Below are 16,324 nucleotides of genomic sequence, written 5' to 3'. Positions count from 1 at the left end.
GTTCTAGAATAAGTTAAAAATACAACACGGCAAAGAATATTTTTTCTAAAATTGCCACAATATGTATCAATACGTAACTCCCTAACGAAAAAATGTCTTCTACATGTTAATGACCCTCACCTCAAAAAACTGCACATTACTACAATGAAGCTCAGTTAAAACTACTGAAGACAGGTCTTCAGAATGAAGAACTTGTCTATTGTTCAGGGCCCTTGCTATAAATATCTGTAGAGCTGATTAGTACATTTTAAAACCTTAAAGGGAATGTGTCAGCTTTGACGTGTACTTACATGTGCTTCTAGTCAATTTTAAGCAAAATTAATGAGCTAGGAGAAAAGACTGTCATCTGGTATTCATTTATTACATTTTGCTTTGTATGTCAGTATAATCCTAAAAAGATTACTGCCAGAGAGGAAAGTTGATGTGGGAGAATCTTGAAGATAATTTGTTTTTCTGCTTCTAGATCCTCTTCTCTTTCTCTGCCTTACTTTATACAGTATATTTCTGCTTCTAGATCCTCTTCTCTTTCTCTGTCTCATTCTATACAGTATATGTATATTATTTGACTAGTCTTTTTCAGGGGAACCTTGCAAACCCCAGAGTTTTGTGGATAATTTTCCAAAGTTTGAGAAATAGTTTCAAACATTTTAGAGATGAAACTAGAGCCAAAACAATAAAATGCTGGAACTACTATGTACATAATGGAATTATAAAACTTTACCAGGAAAAACAGAAAAAAAAATTGTTTCCTCTATTTTCTAGAGAATAAAACATCCAAGTTCTTCTTATATTTTTAGTGGTCATGAAACCATCGAAGTTTTAATACAATGACAATCAGGAAGATAAAAATTAATAAAAAAAATGCTTTCTTATTTGGTTTGAGAATAATATATGCATAATAGTGTATGTGTGAGTGTGAGTGTGTGTGTGTGTGTGCATGTGTGTCTGTTCAGCAACCTCTAAAGGATAAATATGCCTGGAGAAGAATGGTGAAAAGATAATACTTCTTTATATTTGTATCAAACTTCAAAACTTAAAAAGTAAATTCAGGCCAAACCACCATCTTCCAGTAATACACCAAAATGACCAACAGAATTAACAGAACGGGAAAGAGGAGAGGCACCTGATGTATGTTCTTCTAGGGAGTGGTTCTTTTGGCAACATACATGTAAATCTACAAGAAAGGTGATATTGTAAACATGGAGGGAATGTTACTGCTAGAAAAAGAATGTCCCACAAATGCTACCTTGGCAAAACTTGGAGATTCTACAACGTTACCCAGTGTGCTGTTGGCATTGCTGTAAATAAACAAGTTAAGGACAAGATTCTTGCCATGAGAATTAATGTGCACATTAAGCATATTAAGCATTCTAAGAGCAGAGACAGCTTCCTAAAACATGTGAAGGAAAATGACCAGAAAAAGAAGGAAGCCAAAGAGAAAGGGACCTGGGTTCAACTGAGGTGCCAACCTGCTCCACCTTAGAGAAGCACACTTGTGAGAGCCAATGGAAAGGAGCCTTTGCTTCTGGGGCATATTCTCTATGAATTCATGGCATCATGGGCATTAAAAATAAACTAAACTGGAGGAGGGCGGAGATTTCTCACATTCTATTTCTCTGCCTCTGTCTCTCTGGCGAGTGCATGCACCCTATAGCAAAAATCTCAAATAAATAAATAAATAAATAAATAAATAAATAAATAAATAAATAAATAAATAAATAAATAAATAAATAAATAAATAAATAAATAAATAAATAAATAAATAAATAAATAAATAAATAAATAAATAAATAAATAAATAAATAAATAAATAAATAAATAAATAAATAAATAAATAAATAAATAAATAAAATAAACCATGGTCTAAAAGAAAAAAAAAGTAAATTCAGGCATTATAAAGGCCATCCTGGCAATCACATGATCCAACTCTGAATCACATTACATTGAGTAGCACGTATCATGAACACACTCTCTCTGCACTCTACAGTTAAGTACTAGAAAGCAAAGCCTCTGATATTTAACCAGATGAACATAAGATGCCGAATACCTGAGAACTGATAGTAATCATACTCCCTTCAGATACTTTGAAAAGATGTAAACAAGTAATAATATCCTACATTAAGCATAACTATTTGAAAATGGTGCAAACAGGCTGAGTTTACAGGAGCAGTTTCAAGTATGACTAATGTCATGATCAGCCTTGACTTCTCTTTTGGCTCAACTCTTTTGCTTTTAGGTAGTCTAAACCTTGAGTGACAGAGATGTACGTGATGAAACTGAATCAGGAAAAAGTAATTACTTTCATTTAATTATTTCTTGGGCACTAAAGGAAATGTCTGAGTTACAGAAAGCTAGATAGAGAAAGGTCTATGCAATTTGGTTTTTGGAAAGTTCCTAGTCTTCAGGGTTTATGGACACAAGGAGGAAACGAACCTTATTAAGCAAATGCATATTGACTAATAAAGCCAACAGAACAAAGAAAGTTTAAGTTTAGTTTATTAATGACTTTACCACTACAGAATGCATCGAATGCAAGATATCACAGATAGGTTGTGGATCTGGTCCTCATCCATAGTCTGAAGTGTAATGAAAGTCGGTTGACTGCTGGGGGCCTTCCATTTGAGACCTTTATGGTGGAATCAGGTGCAGACAGATTGCACATCTGTGCAGCCTTGCCTGAGGTCTGGAAATGCTGAAGTCAATGCTCAGAAACACAGCTGAGGCCCCGTGTTCATTTCCAGAACACTGGCATGTATCTGAGATGTAGCCCACTTTGACTACATTGTACTATTTCATTCCCTAATGACATATTTGGGAAAGTCACAAATTCCACTTGCTCTGACAACCACCATATTTATCAATGTTTTTTTCAATGTATCTTTAGTCATGGTGAGGAGATAGGCTACTTTACTTCAGCGAGAATGAAATTAAGAGTTTGCAACCCTTTGCTATGAGAGGCAAATTCATACTGTTAGTTCAAGAAATGTATGAATGTGCTTGGGCTCAAGGTCTAAAATTCACTACTCTTTCAGAGAAAAAGGACAAAGGAAGCGTGCAGCTGGTTCTTAGGACTCAGTCACTTCTATTTTGTACCTATTGCTCATATTGCCAGGTAGCTATAATAACCTGTGTTCCCTGCAAATAAAAAGATCTGGATTTGAATGTCAACAGTATCATTTGCCAAATGACCACAAATATGTCACTTCTATTCTCTATTCTACTTTTTAGTAATCTCACTGCTGGGAAGATTAAGTGAAATAATGCATATAAAATTGCTAGTCCATAAAGAATGTCCATTAAATGTATTGGTTAGAATTTAGAATTTTGTGCAGTTAAGGTAAAAAGTGTAGTTTCCTTTAAAATAATCTTTTTCTTCACTCCTCAATCTCTAGAACTCTGAATAGCTCTTTGCATGTGCAAAATACTTCAGCAGCGCTAGTTTTAATCCCTTTCCTCATCAGTGTAAATATTCCAAATAAATAATTTATTTTCTTAACCAAAAGCCTTAAATCTAGACATTAAATCTCATGGAAAAATGGAGGAACCAACAAGAATTTACTAGTATTGTAGCAAATTAATGAAGATGGGGCTGTAAATGTTTCACAGAGGGCTTCTACAGTAGGTCTCCTATGTGCTGACTTGACAGGCAAGACTCACCAGGAAATAACTTCCCAAGTGATAATCCATATGCGCAGCTTAAAATGGGGTTGATCTCAGCTTTCAAATAATAAACCGCATGGCGGGAAGTTTATTGTTGTACTTACTGTATTATAAGGAAAGGATAATTATCTAGTGATTGTATTTTCCAAATACGGATATCAAAAACAGGAGAAAAAACCTAAATTCACTATTAAAAATTTCTTCATTGCAGAACTGCTCCAGACTGTGACATATTTATATGTAGTTTGTTTGCTACACATCCTTATTTTTGAGATGAGAAAAGAGACTGTACAGATAAATGGGAGAAAAAGAAATGGTTCAATAGTTCCATTGGTCCTTGTTTTCCTGAAGCTCTCCCTCCTTTACAAAATGACTAAAAACTGAACATAATCATAAGAAGGTCCGGGGGCTTGTGAGGGGGGCAAGATACTACCAAAATCTGCATCTGGGGCTCACGGTCCTTAAGCCTACACTTAAGCACTCTTGTTCCTTCTCTGAACACTTCGTAGTAACTGTACCATTAGGAACTCTTCTATTTCCCTAATGCTTACTAGCTATTTAACGGTGGGTGTGTTAGGTAATCTACAGAAGACAATCCTGTAAAATGGAATAACTGGCATGTAGAAGGATATTTGGGGATTATATCTCATATATCTCTGAGACTTCTGCTTTCTGTCATAATGGAGTACTCAGTACAGAGCTCAGCTCCACTGTAAATCACTAGAAAATTTGAGAAAATATCCTTAACAACTATTGAAAGACTCTGTACAATAGACAACTGTCAATTCCTGAGAAACAGAACGGGAAAGAGGAGAGGCACCTGATGTATGTTCTTCTAGGGAGTGGTTCTTTTGGCAACATACATGTAAATCTACAAGAAAGGTGATATTGTAAACATGGAGGGAATGTTACTGCTAGAAAAAGAATGTCCCACAAATGCTACCTTGGCAAAACTTGGAGATTCTACGTTACCCAGTGTGCTGTTGGCATTGCTGTAAATAAACAAGTTAAGGACAAGATTCTTGCCATGAGAATTAATGTGCACATTAAGCATATTAAGCATTCTAAGAGCAGAGACAGCTTCCTAAAACATGTGAAGGAAAATGACCAGAAAAAGAAGGAAGCCAAAGAGAAAGGGACCTGGGTTCAACTGAGGTGCCAACCTGCTCCACCTTAGAGAAGCACACTTGTGAGAGCCAATGGAAAGGAGCCTTTGCTTCTGGGGCATATTCTCTATGAATTCATGGCATCATGGGCGTTAAAAATAAACTAAACTGGAGGAGGGCGGAGATTTCTCACATTCTATTTCTCTGCCTCTGTCTCTCTGGCGAGTGCATGCACCCTATAGCAAAAATCTCAAATAAATAAATAAATAAATAAATAAATAAATAAAATAAACCATGGTCTAAAAGAAAAAAAAAGTAAATTCAGGCATTATAAAGGCCATCCTGGCAATCACATGATCCAACTCTGAATCACATTACATTGAGTAGCACGTATCATGAACACACTCTCTCTGCACTCTACAGTTAAGTACTAGAAAGCAAAGCCTCTGATATTTAACCAGATGAACATAAGATGCCGAATACCTGAGAACTGATAGTAATCATACTCCCTTCAGATACTTTGAAAAGATGTAAACAAGTAATAATATCCTACATTAAGCATAACTATTTGAAAATGGTGCAAACAGGCTGAGTTTACAGGAGCAGTTTCAAGTATGACTAATGTCATGATCAGCCTTGACTTCTCTTTTGGCTCAACTCTTTTGCTTTTAGGTAGTCTAAACCTTGAGTGACAGAGATGTACGTGATGAAACTGAATCAGGAAAAAGTAATTACTTTCATTTAATTATTTCTTGGGCACTAAAGGAAATGTCTGAGTTACAGAAAGCTAGATAGAGAAAGGTCTATGCAATTTGGTTTTTGGAAAGTTCCTAGTCTTCAGGGTTTATGGACACAAGGAGGAAACGAACCTTATTAAGCAAATGCATATTGACTAATAAAGCCAACAGAACAAAGAAAGTTTAAGTTTAGTTTATTAATGACTTTACCACTACAGAATGCATCGAATGCAAGATATCACAGATAGGTTGTGGATCTGGTCCTCATCCATAGTCTGAAGTGTAATGAAAGTCGGTTGACTGCTGGGGGCCTTCCATTTGAGACCTTTATGGTGGAATCAGGTGCAGACAGATTGCACATCTGTGCAGCCTTGCCTGAGGTCTGGAAATGCTGAAGTCAATGCTCAGAAACACAGCTGAGGCCCCGTGTTCATTTCCAGAACACTGGCATGTATCTGAGATGTAGCCCACTTTGACTACATTGTACTATTTCATTCCCTAATGACATATTTGGGAAAGTCACAAATTCCACTTGCTCTGACAACCACCATATTTATCAATGTTTTTTTCAATGTATCTTTAGTCATGGTGAGGAGATAGGCTACTTTACTTCAGCGAGAATGAAATTAAGAGTTTGCAACCCTTTGCTATGAGAGGCAAATTCATACTGTTAGTTCAAGAAATGTATGAATGTGCTTGGGCTCAAGGTCTAAAATTCACTACTCTTTCAGAGAAAAAGGACAAAGGAAGCGTGCAGCTGGTTCTTAGGACTCAGTCACTTCTATTTTGTACCTATTGCTCATATTGCCAGGTAGCTATAATAACCTGTGTTCCCTGCAAATAAAAAGATCTGGATTTGAATGTCAACAGTATCATTTGCCAAATGACCACAAATATGTCACTTCTATTCTCTATTCTACTTTTTAGTAATCTCACTGCTGGGAAGATTAAGTGAAATAATGCATATAAAATTGCTAGTCCATAAAGAATGTCCATTAAATGTATTGGTTAGAATTTAGAATTTTGTGCAGTTAAGGTAAAAAGTGTAGTTTCCTTTAAAATAATCTTTTTCTTCACTCCTCAATCTCTAGAACTCTGAATAGCTCTTTGCATGTGCAAAATACTTCAGCAGCGCTAGTTTTAATCCCTTTCCTCATCAGTGTAAATATTCCAAATAAATAATTTATTTTCTTAACCAAAAGCCTTAAATCTAGACATTAAATCTCATGGAAAAATGGAGGAACCAACAAGAATTTACTAGTATTGTAGCAAATTAATGAAGATGGGGCTGTAAATGTTTCACAGAGGGCTTCTACAGTAGGTCTCCTATGTGCTGACTTGACAGGCAAGACTCACCAGGAAATAACTTCCCAAGTGATAATCCATATGCGCAGCTTAAAATGGGGTTGATCTCAGCTTTCAAATAATAAACCGCATGGCGGGAAGTTTATTGTTGTACTTACTGTATTATAAGGAAAGGATAATTATCTAGTGATTGTATTTTCCAAATACGGATATCAAAAACAGGAGAAAAAACCTAAATTCACTATTAAAAATTTCTTCATTGCAGAACTGCTCCAGACTGTGACATATTTATATGTAGTTTGTTTGCTACACATCCTTATTTTTGAGATGAGAAAAGAGACTGTACAGATAAATGGGAGAAAAAGAAATGGTTCAATAGTTCCATTGGTCCTTGTTTTCCTGAAGCTCTCCCTCCTTTACAAAATGACTAAAAACTGAACATAATCATAAGAAGGTCCGGGGGCTTGTGAGGGGGGCAAGATACTACCAAAATCTGCATCTGGGGCTCACGGTCCTTAAGCCTACACTTAAGCACTCTTGTTCCTTCTCTGAACACTTCGTAGTAACTGTACCATTAGGAACTCTTCTATTTCCCTAATGCTTACTAGCTATTTAACGGTGGGTGTGTTAGGTAATCTACAGAAGACAATCCTGTAAAATGGAATAACTGGCATGTAGAAGGATATTTGGGGATTATATCTCATATATCTCTGAGACTTCTGCTTTCTGTCATAATGGAGTACTCAGTACAGAGCTCAGCTCCACTGTAAATCACTAGAAAATTTGAGAAAATATCCTTAACAACTATTGAAAGACTCTGTACAATAGACAACTGTCAATTCCTGAGAAAAAAGAATGAATGAAATTGAGCCCTAGGATCTCCTAGGATTTCTATCTAGGGACATTTTTGGGATAATGGTACAGAGCAGAGCCTTGAAGGGAGAAGCCAAAAGAGGAGTTTAGGAAGTCTAAAGTGGCTGATATTAACTAGGCAGAGTGCCAAAGGGGAGGAAATGCTAGACCAAAAGAGGTATGAAAATCTGAATGGGGGTCCCCCTTGAGTTTCAGATTGAATACTAAGCTGTACATACAAAGAGTTAAACTATAGAAAGTGAAGCAAAGAAAAAACCATTAGAGAAAGAACTCCCAAAGAATTATAAGCCAAACAAGTCCCAGAGTTCACACAGAGTTAGAAGACACTCAAGTTTTGACAGGACATAGTAGAGACATCTCATTGAATAAGAAGGCATTTAGGTACAGAAAGTCCTTCCCTAGAAGTAGGGTCAAATTAGCCAGAGTAAAGGCTACTCTAGGTATGCTTTACCAAAGCTGAAAAACAAGACTCATAAAGATCAAGCAGGTCTGACATTAAATTAATTCTCTACTAAAACAAAACTCAAACTGTAAAGAAGACAGCAATACCCAGACATTGAATGACAAAACATCCCCAATATTTAATATCTAATTTAAAAAAACCAGACATGTGAACCAATAAAACATAGCTTGAAGCAGTAGAAAATCTACTACAAGAGGAAAATCTAAAATGATAGAGATGATGGAATTAGCAGATGCAGACTTGAAAACAACTGCTGTAACGATATTCAAGGATATAAAGGATAACACTAGTCTAATGTGGCAGAGTGAGAGAAAAAGATGATCAAATGCAACTTCTAGGCCTGAAGCTTTTAAATGTAAATTCCATCAGACGCGAGTAATAGTGGATCAAGATACTACGGGGGAAAAAAAAAAAAACAAAAAACCACAATGAGCTTGAAGACACAGTAACAGGAATTATCTGAACTGAAGAACAAAGGGGAATAAAAGGTTGAAAACAAAATAACGAAACAGCGCCTCATTAACTTCTTCTTTTTTTGGGGGTGGGGGGAGATTTTCACTATAGGGCATGTGCGCTTGCCAGACAGACAGAGATAGTGAGACAGAAAGTGAGAAATCACCCCCAGGGGGTTAGTCATGCCACAATCCCTTCTCCTCCATTCTCCTCTCTGGATCTTGGGCACGCACACACATGCACCCGGCGTGAGTTTTAAGCCACCAGGTCCGGGACACGAACCACGGTCGACTAGGTGGGAGTCCAGTGACATAGCCATTACACTAACTGCTGGTTCCTGCCTCATTAACTTCTGATACACTAATGAATGATACAGCAGGTGTAACTGATGACTCAGAAGGAAAGAAAATGGACAAAAATAAACAAATAAATAATGGCAAGTAATATTTAATTTGATGAAAACTACAAGTCCACAGATGCAGTGACATCTATGATAGGAATGATTCTTTAAGAATATGTGTTCTGAAAAGAGAATTTTTACTTTTTAGATGGAAAGAAATTCTTGACACAAAATAAAGGTAAATAAAATGTGGTGAGATCCTGTCACAAAAGACAAGAGCAAAGTCTTGTCTGTGGTGTGTCATGGCTAGTTAAGAGGTTGTGAAGGTGTGCGGAGGCTGGCTGTTATCTATTTTGGTGACCTGCTATTATTTAATGTGGGTTTCAATGACAAGGCTAATGGACTCCCCCAGTTTTGCTTGTACTCATGCGAGGTAAAAGAGATAATTTTGCACACTGCCATCTTCAGGGCTTCAGAGTGGTAACATTTTCCTACTTTTGGTTCACAACATCCTGAGAGGAAGGAAAAAGTAATTGCATCTTTCTCAGGAGTTATGTCTCAAAAGGACGTGCCTCAAAGAGCTGAACTCCTTAAAGGAGTGCACATCAATGAAGAAGAACCCTGACTTGCTGAACGTATTATATAACCCTAAAACTGTGTTGTTAGAAGCAGATCACTAATCCAGGCTCATCTCCCTGTAGCCTCTGCAGTTCCTGAGCTATTGAAGCAAAAGGTGCACAATGTACTTATTATACTTATTCCAGTGCCCTAGTAGATGCCACACTGCTTCACTGTATGCTAGCTACACATTCCTCACATGGCCCGTCATCGGCAAGGGGCGACTCGGAGTGTGTAAATACATAAATAATACACAGTCTTATCAACTCCAATCTGATCATTCCATATAAAATCAGAGTGCTTATTACATTTTCTCTTCCCCAATCTTTTCTGTAGTTTTTTGTGGTGATATTAATTTATACAACACAACAAACTGGGACAACATGAATGATTTGTATGGGGTGAATATCAGAATATCTGGATAAAGAGTTTAAGGGCACATTAAGATTTAACATTTTATACATTTGCAAGCAAAGTATAGAATGTTAGAATAATATTTAAGAGACTAGGCTATTTATGGGTTTTAATAGTCTTTCTTGCATGTCGTTTCCAAGTTGGCAACAGCAAATCCATAGCAACAGGAAATTCTTCCCTGCAGTGGAGTTTATAAATGCTTTTCTGTTTTCATGACTCAACGCCTTATTTAATTTCCTGTACAGAAAATCAGAGATTACTATGGACTGCAATACAGATGTGCTAATCCAAAGACCCTCTCAAAGAAAAACTGGCCACAGGTGTCTATGGATGGATTGTAAGATAAAATTTAAAGCCACCTCCATGTAGATAAACAGCACAAGTCAACAGATGCTGACCAAAATAGGTATTTGAGAACTTAACTATTTTACTGAAAACTTAGGGAATGGGAGTGGACAATCTTTTTAGTTCACAGCTGCAGTTAAACAGGCTACTTTATTATTGTGCCTTTAATCAACACATTTTATGAGCCCAACTAATACCAAAGCTAAGAAGCCTATTTTTTTAGAGATTAAGTTGGAATATGGAGAGTAATAGTAGAAACACAAACTTCCCAGATATTAAAAGAATACAAAACAAATAAGAAAAACCATACAAAGGCTGACTCTATAAAGCATGAGGATTATAAAATGAAAGAATTACAGTAAAAAATTCTATGGCTTACAATCAGACGGTTGTAAGTTTCATTCAACTAAACATAATGAAATCTAGACAATGCTATCCAGGAACAACTCTGTATGATCTGTGTCTATTGCTCTACTCCATCCACACCCCAATAACATTATTTCACTACCGTCTAATCCTAATGACTTTAACTATGATCTTCCACTGTTCTGGTGCTACAACCTTCCTCCCTGGCTTTCTATTCTCCATCGCTAGCAGTTTTCTACAATGAAGGACAATGCTGTTTCATGGATAATTTGGCGGATGCACATCAACACAGCAGGAGGAAAACGAGCCTAGTAGGAGGGTATAAGTTTTTCTTACTTTTGGTGTCAAGCTGTGCACGATACTTCTCAAATCCTTTGAGGCGAACTCGTTCTCCCAAAAGCTGAAGGAATTCCTCAAAGGCTGGCCCGGCTGATTCATTGTTGTACATCTCTTCTTCGGTACTTTGTCCAGCTTTGCAGTACATGATGCCCACTTTCTGCTGATAGTTCAGCTGCAAAGGGCAGGCAATACAATGCATATAAATATAGGCAGATTCACCCTGTCCCACTTGAATGCTAATCAGTCCTGCAGGGCACATGCCCAGTAAATAGCTAACATCTTTCTTCTCTTGAAATCCTTGTCTTCTGTCTCTGACCCAAAAAATACAGTGATGCAAGCACCTATAATCTTCATAAATTAAGGGAACAGGCCAGAAAAATAAATTAAAATTTCCTGTGTTGTCAAGATTATGCATCATTAGAACAGATGTTGCTCTTCTGGGGAATTTCTGTTAATGGATTACAAAGTACATAATGTGGCCTTAAAAAAAAAAAAAAAAACAGTTTGATGACAAAAGGCAATTCTTTTACAATAATCTCTTCCCTTTTAAAAAAGGAGGCATTTGCAAATTTAAAAACAGGTCCAGTTTGCAAAACATACTTTAAAATAAATTGTTTAATGCTAAAAGTTCCATTATTATGTTTGCAATTTCTTTCCTTTTTTGTAAAATGAAGAAAACTTTTCTCCCAACACCATTTTTCCAACATATTAAATTATGAACCTCAGTTATATCTGTTAGAATGCTACCATCATCAACAATGTACTTAGACAAATTTCTTTTTCAAAGAAACTTTTCTATACTTCTTTTTCAAAGTTTTCTACAAGATGAGTGCCTAGAGAGAGACTTTTAAATGAGTTTCCTAATGGCAGATCAGCTGGTGGCAAATACTCTTTCAAATATGGTTAAAATGAAGCATTTGAAAGATTCAAATATGATAGATTATTAACCAACTCATTCATTCACCACTGAAAAGTCTATTCTGCAAATAAACTTGGTTTCTGAACTATGAAATACACCTTAACCCTGCCATTTTTACATTACCAATCAATGAACCTGATCTACCTTTCCAACTTCACAAATCAAATGGTTCAGAACACTGATAACACATAAAATATCACAGGGTAAAACCAACCGAAAGGTAAAACAAACAAAGTAACAAACAAATTTCAGCATTTAATGGTACTGGTCATTTAACAAGAAATAATTTTTCAATATAAAAATTCTACTCTCACACAATTCTTATCACTTAATCCTAGCTCTAGAGTGGCACTGATTCCATTGCACTGATACGTTTTCAGCTAATAAAAGGAGAGGGGTAAGGGAGGAGATGAAATTTTAACTGCTAACTTTACTGAATACCTATGGGATGCCAAAACACTACATTCAGTGTCTGACATACATTAACTTCTTGTACTCACACAACCCAGAAGGCAAATATTGCCCCTGTTTGAAAGATAAGCAGAGACAAAATCAGAGAACGTAACTAGCCCAGGAGGAAGAGACACAAGTTCCCAAATGGTCAGCTCTGTGACTGTCAGCTCAGTTCTCCATTAAGTACCACCAGGATTCAACTGGGTTTGTCTCGCTCTATTCTATCACTGTAACACATGTCCTCAACCCCTTATTTGCAATCCTGAAGATAAAAAGTAAAAACTGAATATCAGCAAACACATTTAGCAGCAAAACTTGATATGAGGTTGACATTTGATACTTTTAATTTATTCCTCTCTGTGTGAATATTCGTATTTCCATGAATAACAATGTTTTAATTGTGGACCCCAATATCACTGGAAATGCAAGAGGAATTCAAAAGTTCACGTAAATAATGAACTCATAGTATGAGTTTATTTTGGTGCCTCTGAAGAAAAACCTGAAATCCACCATCATTTTTTCACAAGATGCATTTCCATGAATTTTTTGAAAATCCCTTGCTTGTAATACATGCATTTTATCATCTTTCTAAAATCTGAAAGTTTCTGAATTCTGAAATACGCCTGAATAATGCCATTTTATATTAAAAAAATCAATGAACCTGGGTCTCGCCAGTGTCGTGGTAGTTCAGGCAGCTGGATTCCACATGGCCAACTGTGTGGTTCAAGCCCAGGAACAAGGCGTGGGAAAACATACAGCAGTGCGTGTGTGCGCATGCGCCCAAAATTCCCAAGCGGAGAAAGGAGAAGAAGGGATTGCAGCACAGCCATTCTCCCAGGAGTGATTTCCCACTCTATGCCCCCATCTTTTATACCTCTGGCTAGCGCGCGCACCCTATATGCAAAAACAAAACAGAATCAGTGAACGGGAACTACTTTCCCAACTTCACAGACCAAATGGTTCAGAAGAATGATACACAGAAACTATTCTGCGGCTAAGCCTGTTGCTTGCTCTTCCTCTTCACTGCACCCTGCCTAGCTGACAGGGAAGCTCGCCAGTCTTTACACCATCTATCTGTGGACACAGACCTCCTTGGGAGCGCTACCACTGCGCAGGACTGATTCTACTCCATTGAGTGGAAGGTGACGTCCCACCTCTGAAACTTGTAAATAACTACATATACTGATAATGAAATACTTTTAAAATAGCATACAACATGACATCACATCATTTTAATTGTTAACACAGCTTTATTCATATCTGTATACCACACTTAAGAAAAGCAAAATGAAACAAAACAAATCAGTGTGTGAAACCTGCTGCACACTGCTGACATTTATGCCCCTTCTCAGATGGCCTGCTTCTAATGCCTGAATGTGGGTAACGCTTGCAGGGGAACTCCCACAGGTAAAGGTTTCATCTTGGCTTTAGAACTGAGCTGTGTGTCCTGTTAGGTACCAACAAATAAAAAGGAAGTGGTAGGCTCTATGTCTATTACCAAAAATAGTCCTTAATATAGTCAGATCCCAGGACAGAAAGTTATCTGACTCTCTCCCTCCAGGGAGAACTACCAAAGAGATAAGGCAATCCGGAGAAAGGAAGAAGCTTTGAGCTAGACGTTGTCTGGCTGTGCCTCCCAGATCAGCCTTCACAGGCAACAATGTGAAACAAAAGTCACCCTGTTCAATGGAAAGCATTATGCTGACACTGGATTTGTGAGTGCCTTTTAGAGACTTCTTAGTTAAAGGACTAAGATTTCACTGTGCAACACTGACAAGGATTCATTTATATATATAGAAAAGTTCACTGTGGAAAGAAGATAAGTGAGGAAACTTCCCCAAAGCACTGGTCATACAGAATCCAAGGACAAAGAGACAATGTGGCCCTTCTCTTGACTGACTTCTCATGCCCTGAGGAGCTCCCTCTGAGATAGAGCAAACTGGTTTTGCTGGTTGTGAATGGAATGCTCTATTAAAAGGATTAAGAAATTTGTTAGAAAGTCAAATTTCCTCTGTTTGAAACTGTGTCAAATGTCACCTGCTCTATCTTCATCTGCATCCTTGATTTTTACCTTAATTATAATCAAAGGTAGGTGGCATTCTTTGAATTCAGGTTCCTGGAATCCCTAACTAGTAACCACATTCCCTGCCAGAGTAAGAAGTTATTAGGGACTTAGGTAAATGTCATAAGGGTTATTCTAACAGAAGGAGCAAATGTAAATGCTGTTGAAGTTGTGGTTTCGGGTGATTATGAGTTTATATAAAACTTTTTTCTTGGAGAAAAACATGAAAAACCTATCTTTGTAGGCTTAAATCTATGTATACACAATATAGGTGGAATGCTATGATGACACGAGAGCCTTCCTGGGATGGGCTGGGTATATACACAGTTTAGGACTTAGCTTTGGATAATCCTTGGGCCATTCAGCAACACTGCTGTAATTCCATGGTTGCATATGAACTGTCACATGGAGCACTGATGGCAGTGTTAGGCAGTGCTGACGGGCCCAGTCTTGGCGGCACAGTCAGTACTGTACCGAACTGCAGTACCGCTGGAAGTCACATGGCGACCGCGGTTTCAGATCCCTGGCTGGGTCGACCTGAAACACAAGGAGCCATGTGTGCTCCAGATCCCGCAAGCTGGAAGGCCACAGGAAGGGATCACAATATGCCAAGACCCTGTCAAGGGTGTGTTTCTATTTCTCTCTTTCATCTTTCTCTTGCACATACACACTATCATGAATAAAAATACATCAACTTTAAAAAATGATCATGGTCAGTCCAACAGTACAAAGCCTATATTTGAGATGAAGATCTTGGATCTCACCAGAGTAAATTTTTTTTTTTTGAGAGGTTTTTTTGCTATAGGGCGCGTGCGCTTGCCAGACAGACAGAGACATAGAGACAGAAAGCGAGAAATCACCCCACAGGGGGGATGTCACGCCGCAATCCCTTCTCCTCCACTCTCCTCTCGGGATCTTGGGCACGCATGCACATGCGCCCGGCGTGAGTTTTAAGCCACCGGGTCCCGGACGCGAACCGCGGTCGACTACGTGGGAGTCCAGCGACATAGCCATTACGCTAACTGCTGGTTCCCCAGAGTAAATTATTTTTCAGCACCTGCCAAAGTGATGTGGATTCCCATGGTTGAGAATTAACAGTAAATAAATGTGCTTTCTCTAGTAAAGTAGCCCTCCAACAGACACTGCAATCTGACTCGCACAGCCCTGAAATCCTGGGAAGATGAGTAATAGAGACTTTCACCGGCAGAAACAGAGTTGAATAACCAAATTCTCAAGAGAGCTCTTAAAAAGTCTTGCATTTTCACCCTGCCTTCCATGACATCATAGCCCGAGGAAGACTCCTAGGAGAGCAGAGACCGTGAGAACCACCCATTTCTTCCGTCCTCACAACACCTATAATAGCGTTTGATATAATCTGGAAATTTTAAATGGCCACTATGATTCCCTATTTTATTGTGCAATAGTTTTCAAAATTTGGACTGTAAACTCCTAGAGACTCTGAGACCCTTTTAGTAGGGGTCCATGATGTCAGAACTATGTCCATAACATTTTTAAATTAATTAATTAACTTATTATCGTAACCTTGTTTATATTACACTGATTCTTCATCATTCAAAAGCTTTTCATTTTTTTCCTGATTATTCTGGATGTCTTTTTAAAAATAATTAATTAATTATCTCCATAACATTAAAAGGTTGTTTGTTCACTGCCATTTGCACTGATGGTAACTAAAACTGCTGGCACCTCAGCATGAACTAATGCCAGGGCACCAACTGTACAAGCACTAACTGCTTGCTCCCTCAAATAAAAATCCCGTTAAGAATGTCTGTGATGAAGCAATAAAATACGGATTTTTATTAAATCTAGATACTGTGTAGACACTCTGTAACATCGTAAGTGATGAAATAGGG

The 16,324-nt window shown here is 37.6% G+C and overlaps 1 protein-coding gene across 8 annotated transcripts in view; it reads right to left on the bottom strand.

Moving 5' to 3' along the window:
• Positions 1-16,324, bottom strand: part of SIPA1L1 (signal induced proliferation associated 1 like 1) — a 413,451-nt gene that overhangs the window by 100,747 nt on the left and 296,380 nt on the right. For all 8 annotated transcript variants that reach the window (XM_006167962.3, XM_006167963.3, XM_006167964.3 and 5 more), the window contains one exon: positions 11,017-11,191. In XM_006167962.3, coding sequence (XP_006168024.1) covers positions 11,017-11,191 — 175 coding nt within the window. The remainder of the gene's footprint in view (positions 1-11,016; positions 11,192-16,324) is intronic.

Source organism: Tupaia chinensis, unplaced genomic scaffold, assembly GCF_000334495.1.
Source record: "Tupaia chinensis unplaced genomic scaffold, TupChi_1.0 Scaffold145367_1, whole genome shotgun sequence".
In the NCBI taxonomy this organism is placed as follows: Eukaryota; Metazoa; Chordata; class Mammalia; order Scandentia; family Tupaiidae; genus Tupaia; species Tupaia belangeri.
The sequence above is the reverse complement of the archived record's forward strand: the minus strand, read 5'-3'. Positions and strand labels throughout refer to the sequence as shown.